General features: G+C 40.7%; 1 protein-coding gene across 4 annotated transcripts in view; it reads left to right on the top strand.

The window, feature by feature from the left end:
* CEP112 (centrosomal protein 112) overlaps positions 1-23163 on the top strand; it is a 154647-nt gene that overhangs the window by 89087 nt on the left and 42397 nt on the right. For all 4 annotated transcript variants that reach the window (XM_032706505.1, XM_032706504.1, XM_032706506.1 and 1 more), the window contains 2 exons: positions 5872-6102; positions 21500-21562. In XM_032706505.1, the coding sequence (XP_032562396.1) occupies positions 5872-6102; positions 21500-21562 (294 nt within the window). The remainder of the gene's footprint in view (positions 1-5871; positions 6103-21499; positions 21563-23163) is intronic.

A 23163-nucleotide genomic window follows, 5' to 3' on the forward strand; every position in this document is an offset into this window, starting at 1 on the left:
TTATGGGCCTGTGTGTTCTTACCCAAAAGGCATTTAAACTTGACAGTGTAATAGATTGTGCTGTGAAAGCTAAATAGCTGTTTATTACTTATCCCTGTTAATTTGTGCTCTGCCACATCATTACCCCTGTGATAATGTGTGTGACATTCACAGCAGTTTGCTTTGCAAATCAGATCTTATCTTTTAAAGGGTTCATAATATTGACAAATTGCTGATTTTACCAGTCACAAGGAAAATTGGATAATAAATTCTTAACATACTTTAATTGAAATTGCCGTGGTATAGAAAATATTTTCAATATAGTTGTTTAAAATGGGCGTAATTTAGGTCATTACAAAGCTTTATTTACAAGATGACTTTCAAAACTTAAATGACTACATTTCATTTACTCTTGAATTTAAAATACAACTATTTTAAAGTATTGGTTTGGTGAGTTGGACTCAGTAGGATGCTTTGTGGATGAAAAGATAGAGATCCATTAGCACTGTGCCTGGTCCTTGGTTGCTGAACTCTTTTATCTCTTAAGGATAAAAATCATAGGGATAGTTCTCCAAAACCAGAATGAGATCCCTTGTGAGAAGGAGTGTTGTGACTTGCTGAAGCTGCAGCAGAAAAACTCATTAATACAAACCAATTTTGTTTTAAACACAAATCAACACTGCACACATTTGAAGTTCTTACGCTTTTTCCTAAGCTTAGAGCTGCAAGTATTTGTTTATTTTTCAGAATTCTTTTATGTGAAGTGCATTGGTTATTTTTCTGATGGTAGAGAAACTTGTATGATCTGTTTCCCAGCGTTTTATACAGCTTTGTTTGCTCATAAGAAAGCTGAAGTAGTTGAGATTCCCACTTTGAACAGATAATCCCTCTAAGGAATTTTACAGCAGATATGTCACCAGTTGCTGTGTGACTGGGAGGGGACACTTCATCCCCCTCCTCTGGGACATTGCACTGATCCTGGGTAAAAAGGGAGGCATTGTCACCACTGAATCACTGGGTGTTTCTGCTTTCTTCCTTATTTTTCCTTTTAATTCTTCATCATCAAAGTGAGATTTGTTTTTACTACAGACTTCCTTTCCCTGCACTGGACTGGTCTCCTTTCCAAAATAATCCAGTGCCCAGTAAGGGATGTTGTGGATACCTCATCCATCGCTGTCACACCAGTGGAATGAGGCACAAAGAGACAAATCTCCCTTTCAGAAGGTCCAGCTGATGGTTCCCAGCACGGGCTGCTCATTTCAATGGTCTTCCACATGAGGAAATGCTGAGAAGGTCCTGGCACTCAGAGGCAGAAGCTGCATGTTGGTAGGTCAAATAGGGCTGTTACAGACTGATATTTTAGGTTATTATCCTAGAAAGGATCTTTGTGAGACTGTAACCTCAGAGTTAAGGCCATAGCACTGCTTAGAGGTTCTGGGGGGGTTTGTTGTGGGGTTTTTTAAATGTTCCACGCAACATTAAACGCAGCAAAACTGAGCCCAGTGCAGTCATCTCCAACTGAAGCCAAGTTAACTCAGGGCAGAAAACTTCTGAAACTCAGTTTGAAGAGTTGTCATGAGCCACCAGAGACATGCAGAGGTGTTTAAGCAGCTGAGTGCAGTTTGAGCAGCCTGAGTGAAGAGCAGTGAGGGTTATTGCAGCTTCCTCTGCTGGGAGATGTTACTCACTTACTGTAAATCCGCTGAAGCAACAACTCAGTGACTGTAGATCTGAGCCTTGGGGAATAGGTCAGGAGTGGATTTGATCTGAACTCTCCACTGCCTTGTTCCTGTGACTCTGAAATGCCCTTGACAGTGTTTGAAGCCGTGTGGGGATGGGGTGGATGTGGTTTGGTGTGTCATGCTCTGGGAGGGGGACGGCGAGGTCCCTGTGTTCCGTGGCCCTGAGTGTGAAGATGTGCTCATGCTCCAGCCTCTTCCTCAGAATCTGATCCAAGGAAATGCTTCGTGGAGGGCTCCTGAAAAATAAAGGGAAAATGTATTATTCTTGGTTTTAATGAGCCTGCAGTCATTGGGTCCGTTTCTCCTCTCTGTTGCACGTAGCTGTCGCAGTTTCAGACATCACCAGCAGATTTTCATTAGAACTTTTTGCCAACTTTATGTTTTCTTATGCAATTTACTTTTTAAAATTAAGAGCACATGTATTCCTTCCAAATAACACGCGGTACGTTTATTGGCATTTTAAATAGGCCAAAGTGAGTGACCAACCTTCTTCTTTTTCTTTCAAGTCTATTTTTTTCCCTGCAGGCAAATTGCTGTGGGCTCATGACCCACCCTTTTTATGACACTTATTTCGGCACAGATATTCTTAGTTAGAATTCTAAGTTATTGCTTTGAAACGGAAATAGAAATCACCACCTTGGCCAGCAGTTTCTTCAGCCATGGGACATACAAATGTGCCATATAAACTCATATGAAACCTCTACCCTGTCACACAGTTCGTGTATTTGTCTTTCTGTTCCATTTGGGGTACTGTGTAAGCCAGTGTTGCCTTTCTGTTTGTTGTCCTCTATGTGGATTAATAGTCATTTTACAAAATGCTTCCTTGTTTGAGGCATGTTCCTGTGGTGTGGCCGTCCTGGGACTTGCTGCAGACTTCTGCATCCTTTCCAAAATAGATACCAATCTCTTTTATTTCATGTACTAGTACCCACACAACTGAAATAAAGACTCCAACACATTGATCCATAAAAGAAAGCAAACAGCAATAACCTTTTGGACCTATTGCATGCTGTGAGTCTTTATTTCTTATGTTTAATCCAGTTTAGTACAATAATAATTTGCTCAGATGGAGTGTTTAAGATGTGTATTTCTCACAGCAGTTCTTGTACCCAAGTTATTGTTTGGACCATGCAAACCGTTTTTGGTTCCCAAACAGAGCAGCAGCCAGGGAAAAATTTAAGAAACCAATACTGAGAAAGAGGATTCAGTTTTCCAAAGAAAGCAAGCAAACCTTGTGCCTTTGGATCTCGAGCATGAGAAGTGAGATTTTGTAACTGCAGCTCTTATTTTCTCACAGAATCGTTAAAAAAGACAGTTGCTCATAAGTTTTATATTTCGTGGATTTTTCACAACTGAGAATTAAGTCATCTTGGGGTTTTTTCTTTCCTAATTTGCCTACATTTAAGTCTAATAATAGTTTATTAAACCTGGCATGTGGAATAGCAGAGTCTTAGTGCTGGAAAGTTTGGGATTCATTTCCCCCAGCACTTGAAGATCTCGTGTCACACAAGGTTGTCTCAGGCAGTGAGTTGTTCGGGTGTAATCTGCTTCTGCCACCAACTTTGTTTATGAGAAAACCTAATCTGGCTGTGAGAACTGGCCTTATTTGAAAGTAATTGACAGGAACTGTGGCTGTGATCCCCAATATAAGCTTTTTCCAGTCACTTTGGGGAGATTAGATGTCTCTTAACATCATCTCACTGGCAGTGAAGTTGCTCCAAAGGGACTCCTTTAATCATATTAGTTTCGCTGCCATCACCCCGTCTCCAGAGCCTTTCTTCTCTCCTAATAGAACCAAATCTGCTTTTGCCATCTATTAGGTCCAACATTAATGCTCCTTTGCATATTAATTACTGTTACTTTACCTATAACACTCAGCCCACGATCAGCTGGCTCCCCATTTGGGATCTGAAGGCTGGGAGCTGTTACTTTCTCCTTCTGGCAGTAGAAAACACTGTATTGTGCCATTTCATTTTCTACTTTTTTATAAGAATCACTGAATAAAGAATGAAGTAAAGGAGAAAAGACGTAACAATTGAGTCAGGAATTCGCCCAGCCTTTATTTTGGCTTGTAATGTCATTTATGAATGAATTTTCCCTATATTATAAAAAGTTAGCCCTGGTTTCTTATCCTAAATATTTTAACAAACTTTTTGGGGAACTTCTGAGCAATGTGATATCTTAGTTTCACTTATGTGTGTGTGGGAGGGTGTAGTTAAAGGAAGCTTTTTATTTTAAAAAAGAAAGAAGGGGGTGGAAAAAAAACCCAGAAGGAAAGTGGTAATGGTGGGGTAATGAGCTCTCAAAAGGAGCTCTCACAGATTAAAAGATAACTGTGATTATTCCAGGCAGGACTTGCACTGGGACAGCTGTTGAAAAACCAAAATGCTGTGTGTGTCAGTTTGGAACTCAGACCATATCATCCAACAGAAATTGTAGTTATTATCTTCATTGAGTTAGTGTTTCTCTGGCTAAGGGAAAGCCAGACAGGCTGTCATGTTTTTTGTGATCTCGAGATGAAATAATTTTCCGAAAGAATTATGAAAGCACATTGTGGATTATAATTATAGACTAAAATGTACTTTACGTTTTTAGCCTGTATACGGATTTAATAAGAAATTAAACATGTGTAGAGGAAAAGCTCAGGAGAGGAAGGAAAGGATCTAGTGCAGATTACACTATATGAAACATATGTTTGAGATAATGCTGATAGAGCTGAAATATGTGGCCTGTGTTAGAGTTCTGTATATAAATGACGTGCTCATTCCTTCTCTACCATACACACACAGTTTTACCTTTGACACAGTGGGGAGCAGTGCCAATGAGTAATTAAGAAAGCATGGAAGCCAAATAAGTTTCTGAGGGGGTTAATATTATTTCATACATGTTACAGCTGTGATAGCTGAAGGACAAACTGAAGGTTTGAAGGGAGACGACGTCTTTGTTGCACCAGATAGTTCAAATAGCTGGAAAAACGGGCAAACTTTCAAGCCTTGATTTTTTTTTTTTTTTTTTTTTTTTCCCCTCTCTCAGATCACAGTATTTATAACAATCTGTCTTGGGAGATTAATGTTCAAGGCAATAGATCTGATAGTCATTCACGTCCCAACTTTGGTCAGAAATGGATGTTTCTTTTTCAAAGTTTTGTAGTAATGTGGTTCTCAGACACTGCAAATAAATGGTTTAGCTGAGTACAGACGGTGTATTAAAAGTGTCTAAAGAAGAAAAATAGCAGTTGGAAAGAAAGACAAGCCCAGAGCTCTAGAATCAGTATTCTGGCATTCCAGGGCAATGGGAACTTTAAATATACACTAGTTTTCATCAGATTTTTTTGGTGAAGTCTTTAATAAGCTTGAGCTGAGTCACCTGCATTTGTTTGGTAGAACATCAGTTTCTCATCTCAGTATTATCTCATCCTCTGTGATGGAATTCCAGGGAACTGCAAAGTTACTTGTGAAGCAGGAGGAAAGAAGGGGAGATAACTGTGTGAGAGTTTAGTGAAAATGCTAATTTTCAGAATTATATTTATGAATGAAAACATGGAAGTGCTTACACCATCATACATTCCACTTTTCTGTATGGACAATTGTGTCTCAGATGTGATACTCTTGTACTTTGGTTGAGAACCTGGGGAAGAAACTGAGTTTAAAAAGTAACTAATAAGAGTTATATGCGAGTGTACATCTGAAGTAATAAATGTGTACCTACTACTGTAAAATAACAGAGTGTGTTCTGTCTAATGAGGAGTAGCACAGTTTTATCTCTTATCATTTTGATTCTTCAACCCTTTGTGTTCCTGCATCAGAGTCTGGGAGCTGTTGATAAATGATTGATGATACCTCATTAGAAGGGGGCAGGTGATTTCTTAAGGATAATAGAAGAAGGCATGGATAGAAGTTACAGTGATTATATGCCACAAACTAAATTTCTTCCCCTATGGGGGCACCCCCTCCAAAAATGTCAACCTTGCCAATGCTTTGGGCAGGGGGGAGCTGTTTTCATCTGCAGGCACGAAGAGAAAGGGAAGAGAGGCCAGGAGAAGGGCTGGAGCATCCTTTGAGTGCTGCTAACACCCTTTCTGAGAAAATCAAGTGGGTTTTTTTAATTCTGTGGGTTTGGGTTTTCTCACCTTGTTTGTTCTATCTCACAGGTTATCTGTAACCTGGAGAACCAAATCCTCAGGCTGAGGGAAGAGCTCATTCAGGCAAACTCTCTGAGGAACCAGCAGCTGCTGGACCTGAGCCGTCAGAGGGACGAGGAGAAGCTGAAGGCAGCTCGAGAAAAGGAGGCCACAGTGAACAAGATGAAGATGGAGACGGAAAAAATGATCTTAGACCTGAAGAAGAGACACGCGGCTGAGACAGAGAAGGTCTTGGACAAGGTAAGAGAAGTCACACGGGGCAGATTTGTGGGGTGTGGAGAGAGGGGAACAGTCACCCCAAAAGTCAGCTAAGCAAAGCTTCCCTGGGGGGAAATGTTTAGGGGTCACTTGAGTTGGAAAATCAGGTGTCTGCTGTAGATCTGCCCTCTGTGGTTCTGTGATGAAAACCTTTGCCCTGAGCCGTGGCTGTGACCTGAGCCCTGGGAGAGGGACTGGGAGCTCCTCCGGCCCCGGGCAGCACCCAGAGGGCAGGGGTGGAAGGTGCCCTGAGATGCTTGGGAGCCAGCAGGACTTTAAAAGCACAGGTGATTTTGCAGGTAAGGCCAGCCAAGGACCCAGCTAATCACTTCTTCTTTGCTGGAATAAGGAGTAGAAAGGGTGGTTCAGCCTGACCAAGCTTTTTTGTCCCTTAAAAAGAAGGTAAGTTCCTAAGGAGGCAAAAAATCAGGCTAAAACCGCAAGGAGATTGGATCTAGTTGTTAATGATGGCTGGTCTGATATTGCCTGTGTGCATCAAGTGAGCCAGGACTTTGGGAAAGGCTTGAAAATGGCAATTGATGTTTCAGATCCATCAAGGTTTCCCTCCCTGTTCTGTTCCGTGGAGGTCACTGCCCACATCTGTGCTTGCTGAGCATCCCCTTGGACCCATGTCTTGAATTCAAGGATTTCCCCCCCTTAGGGAGCTAAAACATGGGAGTTTTATTTCAGAAGCTAAACCAAAAAAAAAACCCTACTTAATATTTATGTAGACACTGTGTATGTGTAAGCAGATAGTTGTTGAAGTATCTTTTATACCCATTAATGCACTAAATCACACATTTTCTTGCAAAGGGATGTGCAGTGGCACAAATTAACAGTCTGCAGAGACTGTTTGAGCAGCCTTTGTGCAAGTGACATTTCATTTACCTGCGTCAGGTTCTTGGTCTGTAATTTTAAAGAGCATTGGGGGGATTATGTTGGAAATCAGCCAGGCTGAAGCCATTAAAATGGCTGTGATCAACAATTCAGGATCTTTTCTGAATGTAAGGAAAGCTCTGCTTGGCATAATTATTTAAAGCCAAGGTCGCAGAAAGTATTTAAACCTTTGAAATTCATCATTAAAGGATTAATTTTAACTCAGGAAGACATTGTCATTTTTGCTTAAAAATGGAATTTGAATCTCAATTCTTTTCTTTCTTTGATCTTTTTTTTTTTTTTTACATGTGTAGTATAGCAAAAGAAAAGTTAACTTCTTTACATCCTCAAATTAAAGTTACAAATAATCCTTCATGGGGCAATATCTTTAATAGTCTTGAATTGTCATTTCTGTCAGAAATACTGGTTTTTTTAATTTGTTGGATTTTTTCTATTTTTCAAAAAATTTGCTAATTTTCAGCTATATTAACTGCTATTGAATTTATGGTTTTTTTAATTTAACCTACATCCCTATTTTTTACCTCTAATCTGAAGAGCACATGTTAAGTAAAAGATAGGAGGGGAAAAGAAAAAAGTATCTCTGTTGAAAAGTCTTTCACAGACATGTGAAAATACCTGGCATTATCTTCAAATCTCCCTTTCCCATTCTGCTTCCTTTCTGTCTTCCAAATGTAGGGCTGTGGAAATTGGCCACAAGGTCTAAAAGTCAAAGCAGCTTAAAGGGCAACCTCCATTTAAAGCTCAAAAGTAACAGTTTCAGCTAAGTTAGTTCAAATCTTGATCCTATTACAGTCCACAGAACTTTGATGAAGGAGATTTTATCCAAGAGGGGGGAAAAAAAAGCAGCATCTTAATAACAGCATGAGCCTTGAAACTTGTTTTCTAAAATCTTTTTATTTTTCTACTGGATCTTGAAATTTAGGGCAATATGGGAGAAAAATCTGTTCTCTAAATCTACTTTTTTTCCCTGCCAATTCTGTGAAGATTGCTTAAAAATCCAATGGGAAGCTGAATTTCAGTGTTTAGGCGTGGAACATCTGACTGTCCAGATTTTCTGAAGGTCAGTCCATTCTCAAGTGAGGGATCTCATTCCTCTGATCTCCTCTGTGAGTAATGTTGATTTCTGTGTGGATTGCTTTGTGCCACTGTGGACATGAGGAAATACAAAAGAAATGGTTCATACTTAAGTGAAAAGAAAAATAAAAGTTAAAATGGGTAGAAGGAGATGCAGGATTTCTATGGGATTTCCCTCCCCATAGTCCTGCTGCTGTGGGGGTGAGAAGGAGGAGAGCGAGAGGCAGAAACAGAGGAACAGTTTTCATTACAACACACTGAACATTGAAATATTGGTTGGTAATTCCAGGCAGCTTTTCAATATTTAGGGACACATAATTTATTGAGGTCTTTAATTTTCTCTTGCTTAAAAATCTTGACTTTAAAGTTACTACATTTTTTATTGTGATATTAGTTCCTGAGTAATCCCTGAACACTTCAGGCTTCATCAGGATTGATGTCCTTTGGAGATTCCAAGGGCAGCATTAGGATTGTCAACATGCATGGTTTTTATTTTTTTTTCTGCTTTGTTTCTGTAAATAATGAGTGTAATGTTTTATGTTCATTTTTCTGCAAAGTCTTGAGCCACATTAGGAAGAAATTCTTCCCTGTGAGGGTGGGGAGGCCCTGGCACAGGTTGTCCAGAGAAGCTGTGGCTGCCCCTGGATCCCTGGAAGTGTCCAAGGCCAGGTTGGACAGGGCTTGGAGCAACCTGGGCTGGTGGAAGGTGTCCCTGCCCATGGCAGGGGGTGGCACTGGATGAGCTTTAAGGTCCCTTCCAACCCAAACCATTCTGGGATTCAGTGCTGTTTGGGAATACACAGAGCTGCAGTTGGGCTCCTGATTCCAGCAGGGACAGGTGTGTTCCAGGTTGCAGCAGGAACACTCCCCAGCCAGGTGGAACGGGCTGTCCAAGGTTGTGAGCATTCCCAGGTTTGCCAGGAAGGACTAAAAGCAGGGACAAACCGTGTCTAAGTGTGTGCAGATGTGAGCCTTGGCAGTGCTGCTGTTTGCAACGTCCATCTGTGGTATTTTCTTGGCAGAGGAAAGGAGCATTCAGAAAGCACGACCCAGGCAGAGCAGTGGCCATGCTAACAATGCTCAAAGGGAGCAACCTTGGAACACTGAAAATATCCCGTAAAAAAGCTCCCTTTGAGCAGCACACATGAGTAAATTGGAGTGGGAGATGATGATGATGGGGGGTTTTTTCTCATCTCTAAATAATTTTTGACATTTAGCTTTTTTATTGACTTCTTTTCTATATTTGAATAGGTATTTTGACTCATTCTGTTAAAGGTTTATGCAGGTTCCAGGAACATCTAATTCCCTTGCAGTGCTGCTTTTCTTGTGGAGAAGTAATTTACATTTTTGTGTCTTGACTGTGCTGAACACACATGATATTTGATTACAGGATGAAGCTGTAGTCAAAAAAAAAAAAAAGAAAAAGAGTTAAACACTTTAATTTTGGGACTGAAATTCTTCTGATGTGAGTACAGTTGTGAAATGGTCCCTCTGGAGAGATGGGACTTCAGGATGACATCAAACCTGGCCAGAGAGCCATGCACGTCATGCCTGTAGACTTTAATGATGTAACAGATAGTTGTGCTCTGAGATTCCTGTTAGCTTAAGTAAAATTTGACATTCACAATATTGTCTAGTCTATACCTGTTACAATCACTCCACCTAGAACTGCTGGGAAGTCCACATAAAATTAAGATCCCTGGAGACTTTAGAGTTAAGGTCACTGTGTAAGTGACCACTTCCTAATTAGGAATAACTCTTTTATGGTTGTGTTGTAATATAATGTTTTTATAAATGTTTTCAAAACTCTTCAGACAGTGTCCTATAGTTGGATGCTTAGTTTTTGAGCTACTTCTTGCATACAGAATCACAAATAAGGTGCTGATAACGTGCCCTAGGGAACATTTCAGTCCTTCCTTCAGCATCAAGCTTTGTGCTGGGGATGAATTACCTGCCCAGCACAGCCCTCGGACGCGGTCCAGTTGGATGTAGTCCTTGGGAATGTCTTCCTGCTGCATGTGTAGGAATATCTGTAATTCACAGTGTCTGTTCTGGCACTTGGTGTCAGTACTGGTGCAGGTGATGTCACACTGTTCAGCACTGGCAGAGAATAGGAGATGAAGGGAAAGAAAATGAATCTTCAGGGGTGAAAGGTGCTCCAAGAGATACTTGATTAAAAGGCTTGAGTTCCCCCTGAGCCATTACTTTTGCTCACAAAGTACCAGCTTTGTGTGCTTCCCATTTGTGAGTCCTGTCTCTCCAGCTCTTGTTCTTTGTTAGCTCTGCATTTCGTTAACCACCAAAAATGGTTCCATCTTTGTCCCTGAGACCTTCTGAGAATGGGACCATCTCAGCAGCAGCTCTGTGGGTTCCTGCTTGGGCCTCTCAGTGTGGTGGAGTCTTTGAGCTTTCACTCCATGGGTTCAAACACTCCCAGCCCCTCTAGTGATAACCCTCTTTGTGGGAGCATCCAGAGGAACTGCTTCCACACTCCTTGCAGCAATTGCCTGGTTGTTTATGTGGGGGCAAATAGCTCAGCCATAAAATGTGGACGTGTTTTCTTCCCAAGTGTAATGATATCATTAAATTGTGTCTAATTATGATGTAGATGTTTGTCTCCTTGCTGAATGAGTTCAGGATCTCTACCAGTTGTCTATGTGCCATTTTATCAAAATGTTTGTTTGAATCTATTACATCAATTATTTATCCTAGGCCTTAGCTATGAATAATTTAAAGAGCCTCCAATTCTTACCAAGAAGAGTTGGATGTTTCCCAACTCTCTTAACATTTTTCATTATGATCCAAGAACTATTGTCTATGATATTATCTCTGTTCCAGAGTAGGAATACTTTTATTGTTTTTGCTTTGTAGAGCCTGTGTACATTAACTTACATTTGGTTCTTGAACGTTTCTGACACAGTGTTAGTGATTCACCAACTAATATTAATAAAAAGGAGCTTAGCACTTTGGCTTTATTGGAGAAAACCTGGCAAAAGCCTAGAAGATCAAGAAAAAAGGAATTTCAGAAAGAGAAAAGGTTTTTAGTGTGTGTTAGCACAAGAAGAGCAGATTATTTAATCTGTCTTTATAGTACCTTTGCAGCAAATCCTGCAAAAATATTTTGCTTTTAGATGAAAGAAGAAGAGCAGTTTTGTCTCCAGTGTGTCCCCTTTTGCACTGCTCCTTCTGATTCCTCCAAAGAAAAGGAAAGAAAGATGATAGTGGACCAGGAACGTGGTCACAGCAATGGCATCATCCCTCAGGGAGTCATTTGGAAGAGTCTTCAATCATTGGAGCCAAATGTGAAGAAAAGGATGGTAGAATCATCTCAGGGATGTTTCACTCAAATAAGACTAAACAGAGTTTATGGCACTCTCCTACTGGAGATATTTCAAAGCAAGAGCTGCAGTGATTCACAGAGTTACTCTGCTTCTACCTCCTTGAAAAAAATTAACATAAAAACTCAGAAAAAACTGAACCAGAAAACCACAAGTCAGATTTCTGCTCACCAGCTGTATTTATAAGTCTGGTTCTACAGTTAGGAACCAAGAGAAGTTGGTGTAACTGTGGGGAAAAAAAGGTCCACCCAAGAGCAATAGGCTCACTTTTTAATATCTTCATTAATGTTTGAAGGGAGATCAAGCACCATTATTTGCATTCACAAATCACAGCAGAGAGTTAAAAATTGAAATGACTGATGCAATGCTGTTAAGAAATGAGAACCAGACAAGAGCTAAATGATAAACTATGACAAAATATGGAATTAGAAAGATAGCTTTCAGCAGGGCAAGGACTGATATAATTAAAATTAGAGGTCTATCATATGGCCCATCTTTCAGTGCACTTTATTGATGTCTTGTCATATGAATTAGAGCTGGGTAGTTGTTTGAGAAGTTCGGTTGGTTTTTTAGGGTTGGGGTTTGTTTTTTTTTAACCAACTGGTGTTAATCTAAAGGATCTGTTGAAGAAGCATTCACAGGTGGGGTTTTTTTGTCTTCTCTGTCTCCTTTTTCTTCATTAAGTCTGTGTCCAAACACCACCCGAGTTCTGCAGTACCAGGGCATACTCTTCTTTTTATCAATTCCATGGCATCCATGTTGGAGCCTTTGGAGTACATTCATAAGATCAAGACTCACAAAACCATGGAGATGGTGGATAAGGTGAATGCTGAGGTTTTTCCAGTGGCAGAATAACTGTTCTGATTATTTTTTCAATATTTTCCTGGGCCTTTCTTCACTCTCCAACTCACCGACTTTATCTTGCAATACACAATTGCTTATTATTTTAACTTTGTTAAATATTTTTAAAAGCCTGATTGAATCATTACCTCATTCTCTCCCTTTTTCCCAATACCCTGTGTCCTGGAGAAGGCTGATTGCTCATAGATACAGTTTTCTCTGATTTACCAATTTTACTTATCCTTACATGCCAGGGTATGTTATAATATTAGGAAAAACATGGGCTGTTTTCCAGTTCAGTACTGACTCCAATGTGAGATTACTGGGCTTTTGGTTTTTTTAACAGCTCAGCCAATTAATTTTGAGATTATTTCAGAGTTATTGAGTGAACACTGTCAAGTCTGAGTTCCTGGTCAGGGCTGACAGGGCAGATCCTACAACCATTGCCCAGGTACTGGATCCTGCTCCCTGCAGCCATCACTGCTGGTTTCACTGGGGATCCTTCATGGTTTGGGTTGTGCAAACAGCAGTAACTGGTGTTTGTTACTTGGAATTAAAAGCAGGAATTTCTCCTGCATCCCATGCCACGAGCTCCACTTCTTACTCTGGTTGGAAGTTTCTGGGGTGAAGCATCCCTGACATAAGACCTTCTCAGGTCCCCCAAACCCAACAGTCAGTGCAGGCCAGTCCAAAAGCTGCCCCATGGGATGTGTCCATCACATCCATGTTTGGGTGAGCACAGTAAAAAATTCAAATTTAGAAAAAATGCCCAGTGGTCAAGACCAAACTTAATATAAAACATCTTCATTGCATATTTAAATTCTGGCACAATTTGAAGACATTGTTTACACACATTTGCTGTTTCTTCCTTGTAATAGAGAAAAGCTGCAGGTGTTTTTTTTTTTTTTCTTCTTCTTTTTGGAGGAGAAGGAGTGTTTGGGAAATAGGGAAGTGGTAAAACAATGCTATTAGTCCTTCAGAGTTTTTCATATGAAGAAAGAAAAGTGTTCCAAAATGACTTACTTAGAGCTGCAGAACGTGTCACAGAGTAAAACCCACCTTCATTAAACGGGTGAGAAAGAATTCTAATTGTTTTGAAGTTCTTATGATCAGTCTGCATATGCTTCATTGTAACGTGATACTAAAGTGCCTCAATTATGGTTTGTATATTTTGGTGCCAGAAGGGTTTTTTTCTTATGCTAAATTATTAAGTTCTGTCAGCTGCTGGGCTGTCATATAGAGATACAGTAAATCACATTATATTTTGTCATGGATTACACAGAGCAATAAATTTGGGAACAGAGATCAAAGTAGTTTCACAATCACATCTGAGTGTAGGAGGGGTGTTTAACTTGTAGAAAATCTGATTTAGGTGAAACTGTTGCAGTTCTTGTGTGAATTCGAAATGAATTTGAGTGTTTGCTTGAAAATGAATAAGGTACAAATCCCCAAAAGAGTCCTCCTGTATTTAGTTCAGAGGAGTTAATTCTGACCTACAGCTGCAGGATGGAGAAGGGATAAATAATTAAACACTGGGAGTGTTCAGAGTCTCGCAATGCCTTATTTATGTTTTTAATTGCTTGATGATTGAGCAATATATTCCATTTTCCTTTTAATTGGGCCTTTGCTGGACTTGCACAGTTACTCATCGTTGCATTAATGGGTTCTGGCTCCGGGAAGTTGTCGCTCTTTTGGGGAAGCTTTGTTGTATTTAAAACTACAAAAAGTAATCCAACATAATCTTGCTAAGGAACACTGATGGCTTCAGATCATAGATTTGTTCAGGGATTTGGTTGTATTTTCAGTGTTTGTCTTTCCAACTGTAGAAGCTTAACTTTTTTTGGGCTCTCATCTAATGATGTAATTTCATAATACCGAGTTAGCTTAGTGATACTGAGTTAATTTAGTGGTAAAGTCTGTCTTCTTGTTTCCAGTTTTTCTTCTATTTAACACAAAAGATTCTCTCTCCAAATGATACATAGGACATTTTTCTTGCCATTCATTATGTTCAATGCTTGTTACTTCCACGAAATTCAACTTAAAACAGCAATGCAGCATCTAAAAAAAATGAAAACCTCATTGCTATCCCTTCATAATTCTTTCAGGAGCCTTCTAGTCTCTCCTTGACTAAAATCAAGGCATGTAAACTTAGCTGATACATAATGATAAAGTGCCTGGGTCTTGGAAATCTCCAGTTTCTGAAAGAATCATGTATTGTAAAGTTCCTATTGAATAGTCCTTAAGTGAGTCAAGTCATGGATCAGTGTCACATGTGAGAACTGCTGCCTTCTGTTTGTGAAGGAAGTTTTAGCTTTGACTTGCATCTTCAAAGATGTTTAGCAACCTGTCCCTTGGTGATTTTACTGGGTGTCAGCTGTTTGGGTACCAAAAACATCTGGGCCTGACTGCCTCTGTAAACTTCTTTATATTAGAGTGGGAGAGAGCCAGAGCACATGAGCGAGAGAGGGGCCTGTGCAGCAGTGCCCGGTGTTCCTGAAGGATAAAGGCAGCTTGTAAAAGCCCAGATAATTCCTGTTGAGTGCATGTTTTCTTTGTTAAAGCTCTGAAAAAGAACGTGCCACCACTTTTGATATAATGTCTTAAACCCACTTTAAATAACCGTCTTCGTTTAGTTGGACAGAACAGAAGAAAACGAGGAAATCTTAAAAATGGTAATGCAGGAATGTATTTGTGCTGTGCCATATTTAGGTGTGTAGATGAGGGAAAACTGGGCTTCAGGACACTAAAGTGGAGAGTGTTGCATTCTCCACATCTTCACCAGGTTTACTCAGTTCATATTATTTGAGTGTTGAGCCAAAGAAGGGATCGTGTCGTGATGTAAAAGCCGCCCAAACTGACCCAAAAGTTGGTGTGAATAAAAGTCAATGAGACCCAGACTGTCCAGTGTGATGGATGGCAGATGAGAAGCAGTTCCCTATATTATGATCATCTGAATCTGTTCATCTGCAGGAATCTCTGTCATCATAAAACACAACACTGATTTCACCGATAGTTGTTTCCCAGGTGATTGATGAGAGGGAATCAAAGGAAAATCAACCTCCTGTGCCTGTGCTGTCCATGATTCCCAGCCCAGTCCTTATCACACAGAGCAATCTTTTGGCAAAATGTCACAGAGCAGCTTCAGATTAGGCCATAATTCACTGTCAGTCCTTTAAGTGCCTGATCCATGCATCTGTGTCATCTTATATGAAGGATAGTTCAGGCATTAAACAATTTCACGTGGCAAACCTAATCTATTAATCTGATTTTTAAAACTTTCTCTCGTATACAAGGGTTGTCTTTTAGGCCAAATCGTGCAGTTTGTTTTCAGAAAGGTGCCTGTCTCACTGCAGTAGTGACTGGAAATCAGCATTAGTGATGCTGGGAAATATTTAGATGCTCAGTAAATCCATTCAGGTGAAGGTAGTAATTGCATCCTAGAGTAAGGACGGTGTAAGTGCAGTTGGAGTCTCACAGAAGAATTTTTGGGAGAGTTAAATGTCTGTATTTAATTTCTCTCCATAATTTCGGAATTAATAGAAATACACTGTTGGTTTAAATGAAAAGTCTGGAATTCAGAGTTTTCCTAAGGCACAGTTTGCAGAGAAAGTTTCTCAGAGGGCCCCCATTAAGCACAGAATTACAATATACTGCAGAAAGGCAATTCTCTGGACAGGTAGTGTCAAATTCATTTCTAGTCATTCTTGCTTTTTTCCCCCCAACTAAAAGTACTTTGCACATGAATGAGAAGTTGGTTTTTTTTTTTCTCTTAAAGATGTATGTTTAAAGGAAAAAAAAAAAAAAAGAAAAGATTTATAGACCTCCAAAAGTGAAATGTAAAATAGAATATTAATAGGATTTGGGGATTTCTATCATTCAGTTTCAAAACCCTTGAAGTCATTTGGTACTTGACTAATTATTCTGTTAACATCATTTTGGATATTCAGCTACTTTTAATGGTCTTTTGGGTGGTTCAGGTTCCATATTTGAACTGGTGTGCTGTTTGCAGTGTTGAACAGAGATTCAGCTTTCATTTGGTATCTGATTAATGGGAAGAGCAGTAGGAAGAACAAGTGTGTTGGTGTAGGAAGTCACCCACTGTCAGTATTAGAGGCACAGAAAGAAAATACATGTTTCAGGCTTTGAGGTTGAAATGGAATTTTTATGTACAATCAGATGAACTTAAAAGGTGATCTGCTCATCTCTGAAGTTTAAACAGATACTCCACAGAGAGTTTTAACATACTTAATAACAGAAATTGCCACTGGTAGCCATTCTGAAGGTCATTTTCTTTTGACATCCATCAAATTACACAATCTTGAATTTTGGTACAAAGCATAATGCTGTCAAACTTAAATAGAAATATTCCAGAATGTGGAGTGGTGTGTTGTTTTTTGAGGTAAATGGGCCCCATTTACATTAGTTCTTTGATGTTAAATTCCTTGCTGCACATCAGAGAACAGTTGCTTCTTCCCTGGAGCAAGTTTTCTTTCTTCTTTTCCCCCCACCCTTTGATTTTTTCCTCCTTTTTTTTTCCCCTTTTTTTTTTTTTGTTTTTCTTTTTTTTTTTTTAACTTTGCTTACACTTTTATCTAACTAATTATGGAGGATCAGCTTATGTATGGCCACATTAATCTAGTTGCAGACATTTTGAAAAATGATTCTTTCAGAGCTGGTACCCTAAACAGAAAAGTTCTTAAATTTGCTTTGCTATTAGTAAATATGGTTGTATATATATATATATGTATGTATGTATGTATGTATGTATATAACCCTCTAGTGAGAGTTATGAAGATAGAGAATCGTGGAATCATTTAGGTTGGAAAAGACCTTTAAGGTCATTGAGTCCAACCATAAACCCAACACTGCTACTAAACCATGTCATAGAATCCCAGAATGGTTTGTGATGGAAGGGACCTTAAAGCTCATCCAGTTCCACCCCCTGCCATGGGCAGGGACACCTTCCACTAGCCCAGGTTGCTCCAAGCCCCATCCAACTTAAATTAGAACTGAAAGTCCCCTCAAATACACCTTATACCTTAAAAATAGCATATAAATGCTTTGTAATTAGGGTAGAACAAGTTGTGCTTTTGCGGTGTGGTCCCATCACAGATCCTTTGCTCTTTTGTTCTTAATGATTCTCCTCAGTTTCATGAAAGGAGAAAATGAAAAAGGGGCTGTGTTAGAGTAGCACCCACTAATTCAGACACCACATCTGTAGTGCTAATACCGTTTTTAATTTTTATGTGAAATGTTTTGTTGAAGTCGATGCAGTTTTGCTCAGCAACCACAATATGATGCTTTAAGGCTTGTTAAAGAATTACAGTTGGTTTTTAAAACCAATTAACTGTAACGAGGACATAATCTTTTTAATGCAAAAGTCCTCACTCTGTAATACAAAATAACTGCATGTTAAATTGTCATAATCAGATAATTTTGGCTAAAATAAGTATTAACTGTGTGAAACTAAGCAGAAGGTAATTTTTGAATCAGTGGCATTCCTCTATGGCTTATCCAATTTAAACCTTTTTTTCATTACGAAAATGGATATTACAATTGATGCCTCTGACAAGTTTTTTGCCAAGTATTGATGCCTCTGACAAGTTTTTTACCAAGTGGGAATTTCAGCAGCCACCTTCTGCACACAGAAAACCGGTTCCAGACCATTAACTGGATTTGCAGCGCTGCCCATTGCTGTAAAAAGAGCTCGGCTTTAATGAAGGCTGGCTGACCCTCCAAAATGTTCACCTTGCACTTGGGTTCTTATTCATTATGTTTCTGAAATAACAATAACCTGAAAGGGAGGGAATGCCCTTAAAATAACGCAGAAGCAACTCGTGAGCCGAGCAGCCGGATGGAAAAGCAGGAGCCCGGGAAACTGCTCTGTATGTGTGTGTGTGTGTGTGCACCAGGCCAGGGTGAACCTTCTCACTTGTCAACATAAATGGGATATAAATCCTCCCCAGAGCTCACTGTACACAGCTATGTGTGTGTTTACTTTGCTGGAAGTTGTTCCTTAAAAAAAAAAAAAGAGTAAACAGGTTTTTGGGGTGTAGCAGAGCTGCACGTGCCACAGGGAAGGAGGTTTGTGCCTCCCGTGGCTGCACAGCAACAGCCTGTGTAAAGAGGGATTAAATTCGTTTTGTCACAGGTTTTTAAAAAGGAGAAGCTTCATATATCTGCAGTAAAAGACAAAGTGGAGAAGAGGGCTCCCAGGCATCCCCAGGAGTCAGATCTCTTCAGCTGAGCAGTGCTGGAACCTGTGGGCTGTAACTCTGCCTTCTGCAGAGCTGTGCTGGTGCTGCTCATGTGGGTTGTGATGATGCAAGACCTGTCAGGTGTTACAGGTGTCAGAGAAAAGCTGGAGTCAGCAGGAAACACAGAATGGTTTGGGTTGGAAGAACCTTAAAGGTCATCTCATCCCACCCCCTGCCATGGGCAGGGACACCTTCCACTAGCCCAGGTTGCTCCAAGCCCTGTCCAACCTGGCCTTGGACACTTCCAGGGATCCAGGGGCAGCCACAGCTTCTCTGGGCAACCTGTGCCAGGGCCTCCCCACCCTCCCAGGGAAGGATTTCTTCCTAATATCCCATCTAACCCTCCTTCAGCTCAAGGCCATTCCCTTCTTGTCCTCTTGCTACATGCCCTTGACAAGTCCCTCTCCAGCCTGTAAACCTCCCTTAGGTGCTGGAAGGGGGTGTCCATAGGTTTTAGTGCCACAGAGCTGCCATAGCCAATTTTAGACAGCTGGAGCCAATCCTTGTGCAATCTCCAGTGGGAGCTTTGGGAGCTCAGTACCTCTGGAATTTAGACCCCTCAAATAGGGATGTTTGGGGCTGCAAGTGAATGCAAGAATCTGCGGTTTGTTGATGGCTGGGAGACAACTTATAAAATATTTTGCTAATTGGAATTTGTTAAAGCCATTGTAAAGTAAAATGTTGCAACTCCCTTTAAGTAAACTGGTGGGATATACTGCCTTTGCCTTCAGTTAGGAATAAAGCACCGAAATTCAATGTTTCTTTCCTTTGGATCACCTCTGTCGTGTCTCTCTGAGATCAGCCTGGTTCTACTCAGTGTGAACAAACAAATTCTAGTTTGTTTATGGAAGTTATGAGTGGGTTTTTTATTATTTATTGGGATTTCTTCTCTGGGTTCAGGAGGTTATAAAACTGCTTCTATGAAAGATGAGGACTTTTACCCCAGGCAAGTTGAGCGAGAGCAGCTGTAACGTGATCTGTGCAGTGCCTTGCTGAGGAGTGTCTCTCCCTTTCTGAGAGTAACAGTAATTTATAGTATTACTGTAATTTATTTTTTGCTTTTTTCCCCCTAAAGATAAACTGACAGTTTCAGTCACTTTATGTTATGCAGTGGTGGTAAAACATAATCTGAAACTGGACTGCAAAATAGAAGAGTGTTAACATTGGTCAGCTGAGTACAAAGAGAAATGGAGCAGGGCAGAGCTTTCTGGGTTAACTGCTGTGTCACCACTCATTTTATTTATGCACTCCCATGATTTACCCTCACTGTGTTTGTGGCACACTTTGAATGACAAGTGTAGAAAAAGTGAAATTTAATTTGTCTGGTGCTCCGGAATTCTTCTATATGCTGTTTTAAACCAATAGGTGCTGCCATTATCTCTATTTATAATGAAAAACAACTGAAATGTGTTCTCAAAAATGGGGGTAAGTTATCAAATTATGGTGGTAAATTACCAAATTTGTTACTTGATAAATGAGGTTTGATAACTGAGTAGAGTCTCAGTAATTTGAGTAGATTCCTTAGTACCAACAAACAGATGAACTTGAGACATCCGTATGTTTCATAATCTTGGAATTTGAAGGGATTCAAGATCTTCAGTTGCACATCATGTGAAGCTGAGGATTCCTTTGAACTGGCTGTAATATACTTACATTAAGCTGCACCTTACAGAGCTGCCCGGATTGCAGGGGATCATTCCAGCCCTACCACACTCTGCAGCCCTAAGCTCCGAAATTTATAGCCCGGTGAAATCAATAAGAACTTGTTTGCTTGGCTGAAATCCCTGGGGGTTGCAGAAATGGAGTTTTCGATCTTAAAACTGGATCCAGGCAGGGTTCAGAGGCTTTGGGGTCCCCCGAAGTCACGGGGCAGCGGCGGGAGCCGTGTTTGGGTGCTGGATGCTGTGCCGGAAAACTAAGGACGACAGATCAAAGGTTTGAGCAGGAGGTCAGATAGGTTTTGAAAACTTAATCAGCTTAAATTTGCTTCAGAACTCAGCTGCGTAATGTTCTGTCCCCCCTAAGAAAATATTTGTCTTAGACACCTGTCCTGGAGTTTTAGAGCCAAGAAGACGAGAGCGCTCAGCAGTTCACCTGAGGACAGCGTGGTGGGGCTGGGCTGGGCTGGTTGCTGCAGGAAAAATACAAGTCAGAATTCTGTCCCGAAATGAAATAGAATTTATTTTTGTATTAATGTCATTATTATTAAATTATCTCTGCAATTAAATTATTCGGGGGGGGGAGGAACCGTTAAGAGCTGTTTTTCCTGCAGTTATTGAAATGTTTGCTTGTTGGATTGGGATATGACAAAGCAGCCTTGTTCTCTGTTTGTTTTATTCTCTGAGTTGTGAAAAAAGTGCTGGGAGAAGGAAAGAACTGTATGTCCAAGAGCTGGTTCAGCTGCATCCTGGGTCGATTTTCAGTGTAATCCCCACCTTTCCATGTGAAGGGACATGCAACGGGACAAAAGGCAGTTGCAGACACAGCCCTGATATGTGAAACTGTCCTCCACTGGCAGCCTGTGCCTGGGACTTTCTCCTCATTTTTCCCCTCCATTCAGAAGCAAATTCACCCTGATAAACTCATTTGTGTGTGTTGCCTCCTTCCCCAGCCACACACACACACACACACCCACACACACACACACACATACACACACACCCCCCCTTCTCTCTCTCACACTCACTCATTCTCCCCTTTTTTTTTTTTTAATCTGCAAAGTCTTTATGTTTTTCTAATAATTGGCAGCAGAGGTACGATTTCTCCCCTCTTTTAAGTGATGAATAGTTGGCCCGAGATCAAAGCCAAGCCCTTGTGGTTTTCTGGCTGCCACGAAAGGGCGTTGGGGCTGGCACGGGGCCGGCGCTCGGCGATAGGCATGTGGGTGAGGTGCCAAGCCGAGGGGTCGGTGGCAAAGTGTCTGTACACGTTCCTCCTCTGAGCTAAGCTGGTTGTCTCCTGTGTGTGTTCCAGGCCAGCAGCAGACTGAAGCAGACTGAGAAGGAGTACAGTCAGAGACTGGCTAAATCCTCGCAGGTAGGTGGTGAGAAGACAGGAGCCTGCAGCGAATCTGTTGAGTTTGGAGGCTTGGTGGGAAGTGGAATTAATTCTACTCTTGAGTGTGGGTCTTGATAACCAGAATCACAGGATATGGCGAGTTGGAAGCGACTCACAAGGATCATCCAGTCCAACTCCTGGCCCTGCCCAGGACCATCCCCAGGAGCCACACCCTGTGCCTGAGAGGATCATCCAAACTCTCCTGGAGCTCTGGCAGCCTTGGTGCTGTGCCCACTGCCCTGGGGAGCCTGTTCAGTGCCCAGCCACCCTCTGGGGGAAGAACCTTTCTCTCATCTCTAGCCCTAAACCAAGAGAAGCCTTAACTGTATCCCAGTTTCCATCCAGTGTCTTTCTTGCAGATTTTAACCTTTCAAAAACCACAAAGTTTAAAGCTGACTAGCAAAAACAGGTGGGGTCTTTCCGAGTTCTAAATTTCATCTTTTTGATCTACTTTTTCATCTCCTGGGGACCCAAGAGGACTGAGTCCTCCTTCAGTCAGTGGGAAGGGAAGGTGAGGTGCTCCATCAACCAGCACATCTCACAGAACCAGGAGCAGCTACACAACCAGGACTCACATTTCATATTAAAGGTGGTGTCATGTGGGCAGTCAATGGTGGGACAACAGCCCCAACCGTGTCATCTTCATCTTTATCATTGCTCCTCACCAGTTCTGTGCTTCTACCCCAAAAAAAACCACCTTGAGGAATGTCAGTGTCCTAAAAGCAAACTGGTTTTGACTCAAATTTTTGTTCTTCAGAGTGGTATTTGAACACGGAAGATGAAAATGTGTGTTGAATTTACTTACATACTTAAAAATGGTAAGACGGGATGATTTTTAAATATTTCACCTTTCAGTTTGACTGACAGGTAGCACTGAAGTGTGAAAAATGATGGAGATGCAACCAGAAGTTAAGCTTTTAATAATAAGAAAATTGCCACTAGGGTTTGTGTGGAGATGTCATTCTCCTCATTCCTCCCAGCCACAACTGAACAGCTGCCTGGGTTTGAAGACTCTGTTTTCAGCCAATAGTCTAACAATATTCTTTTAAAGTCAATAAAAACACTACAAAGAAGGGTTTAGCAGCCTCTAAACTAGACAGAAGTGACCAGTGAGACAATAACAAGAAACTGCAAACTTTACTGTTTTACCAACACTTTTAAAATGTTTTAGAACTCATTTTCAACTCCTTTGAGTCTCATTTGCTGAGACACTTGTCCAGAATTCTTTTGGTGACATTTATTGGACTGTTACTTTTTCACACTGCATTTTTTGACACTGCATTTATCAGACTCATTGCTAAATATGTCTTACATTACATTTCTAAAACCTAATGTGTATTTTCTACACATTTATTTGCATACAGAGAGGTTGTGGGGTCTCCATCCTTGGAGATACTTAAACCTGACTTGGTATGATACTGAGCAACCAGCTCTGGGTGATCCTGATTTGAGCTGGTCCATTCCACCCACACCAATTCCATAATTTTGTGGTAAATCAGAGAGAATGCTCTCTCTCCTAAATGCCTTTTAGTGATTTTTGAGAGCCTTATTTATAAAGAAAGAAACAACAACAACAACAA

The sequence above is a fragment of the Chiroxiphia lanceolata genome, chromosome 19 (genome assembly GCF_009829145.1).
Source record: "Chiroxiphia lanceolata isolate bChiLan1 chromosome 19, bChiLan1.pri, whole genome shotgun sequence".
NCBI lineage: Eukaryota > Metazoa > Chordata > Aves > Passeriformes > Pipridae > Chiroxiphia > Chiroxiphia lanceolata.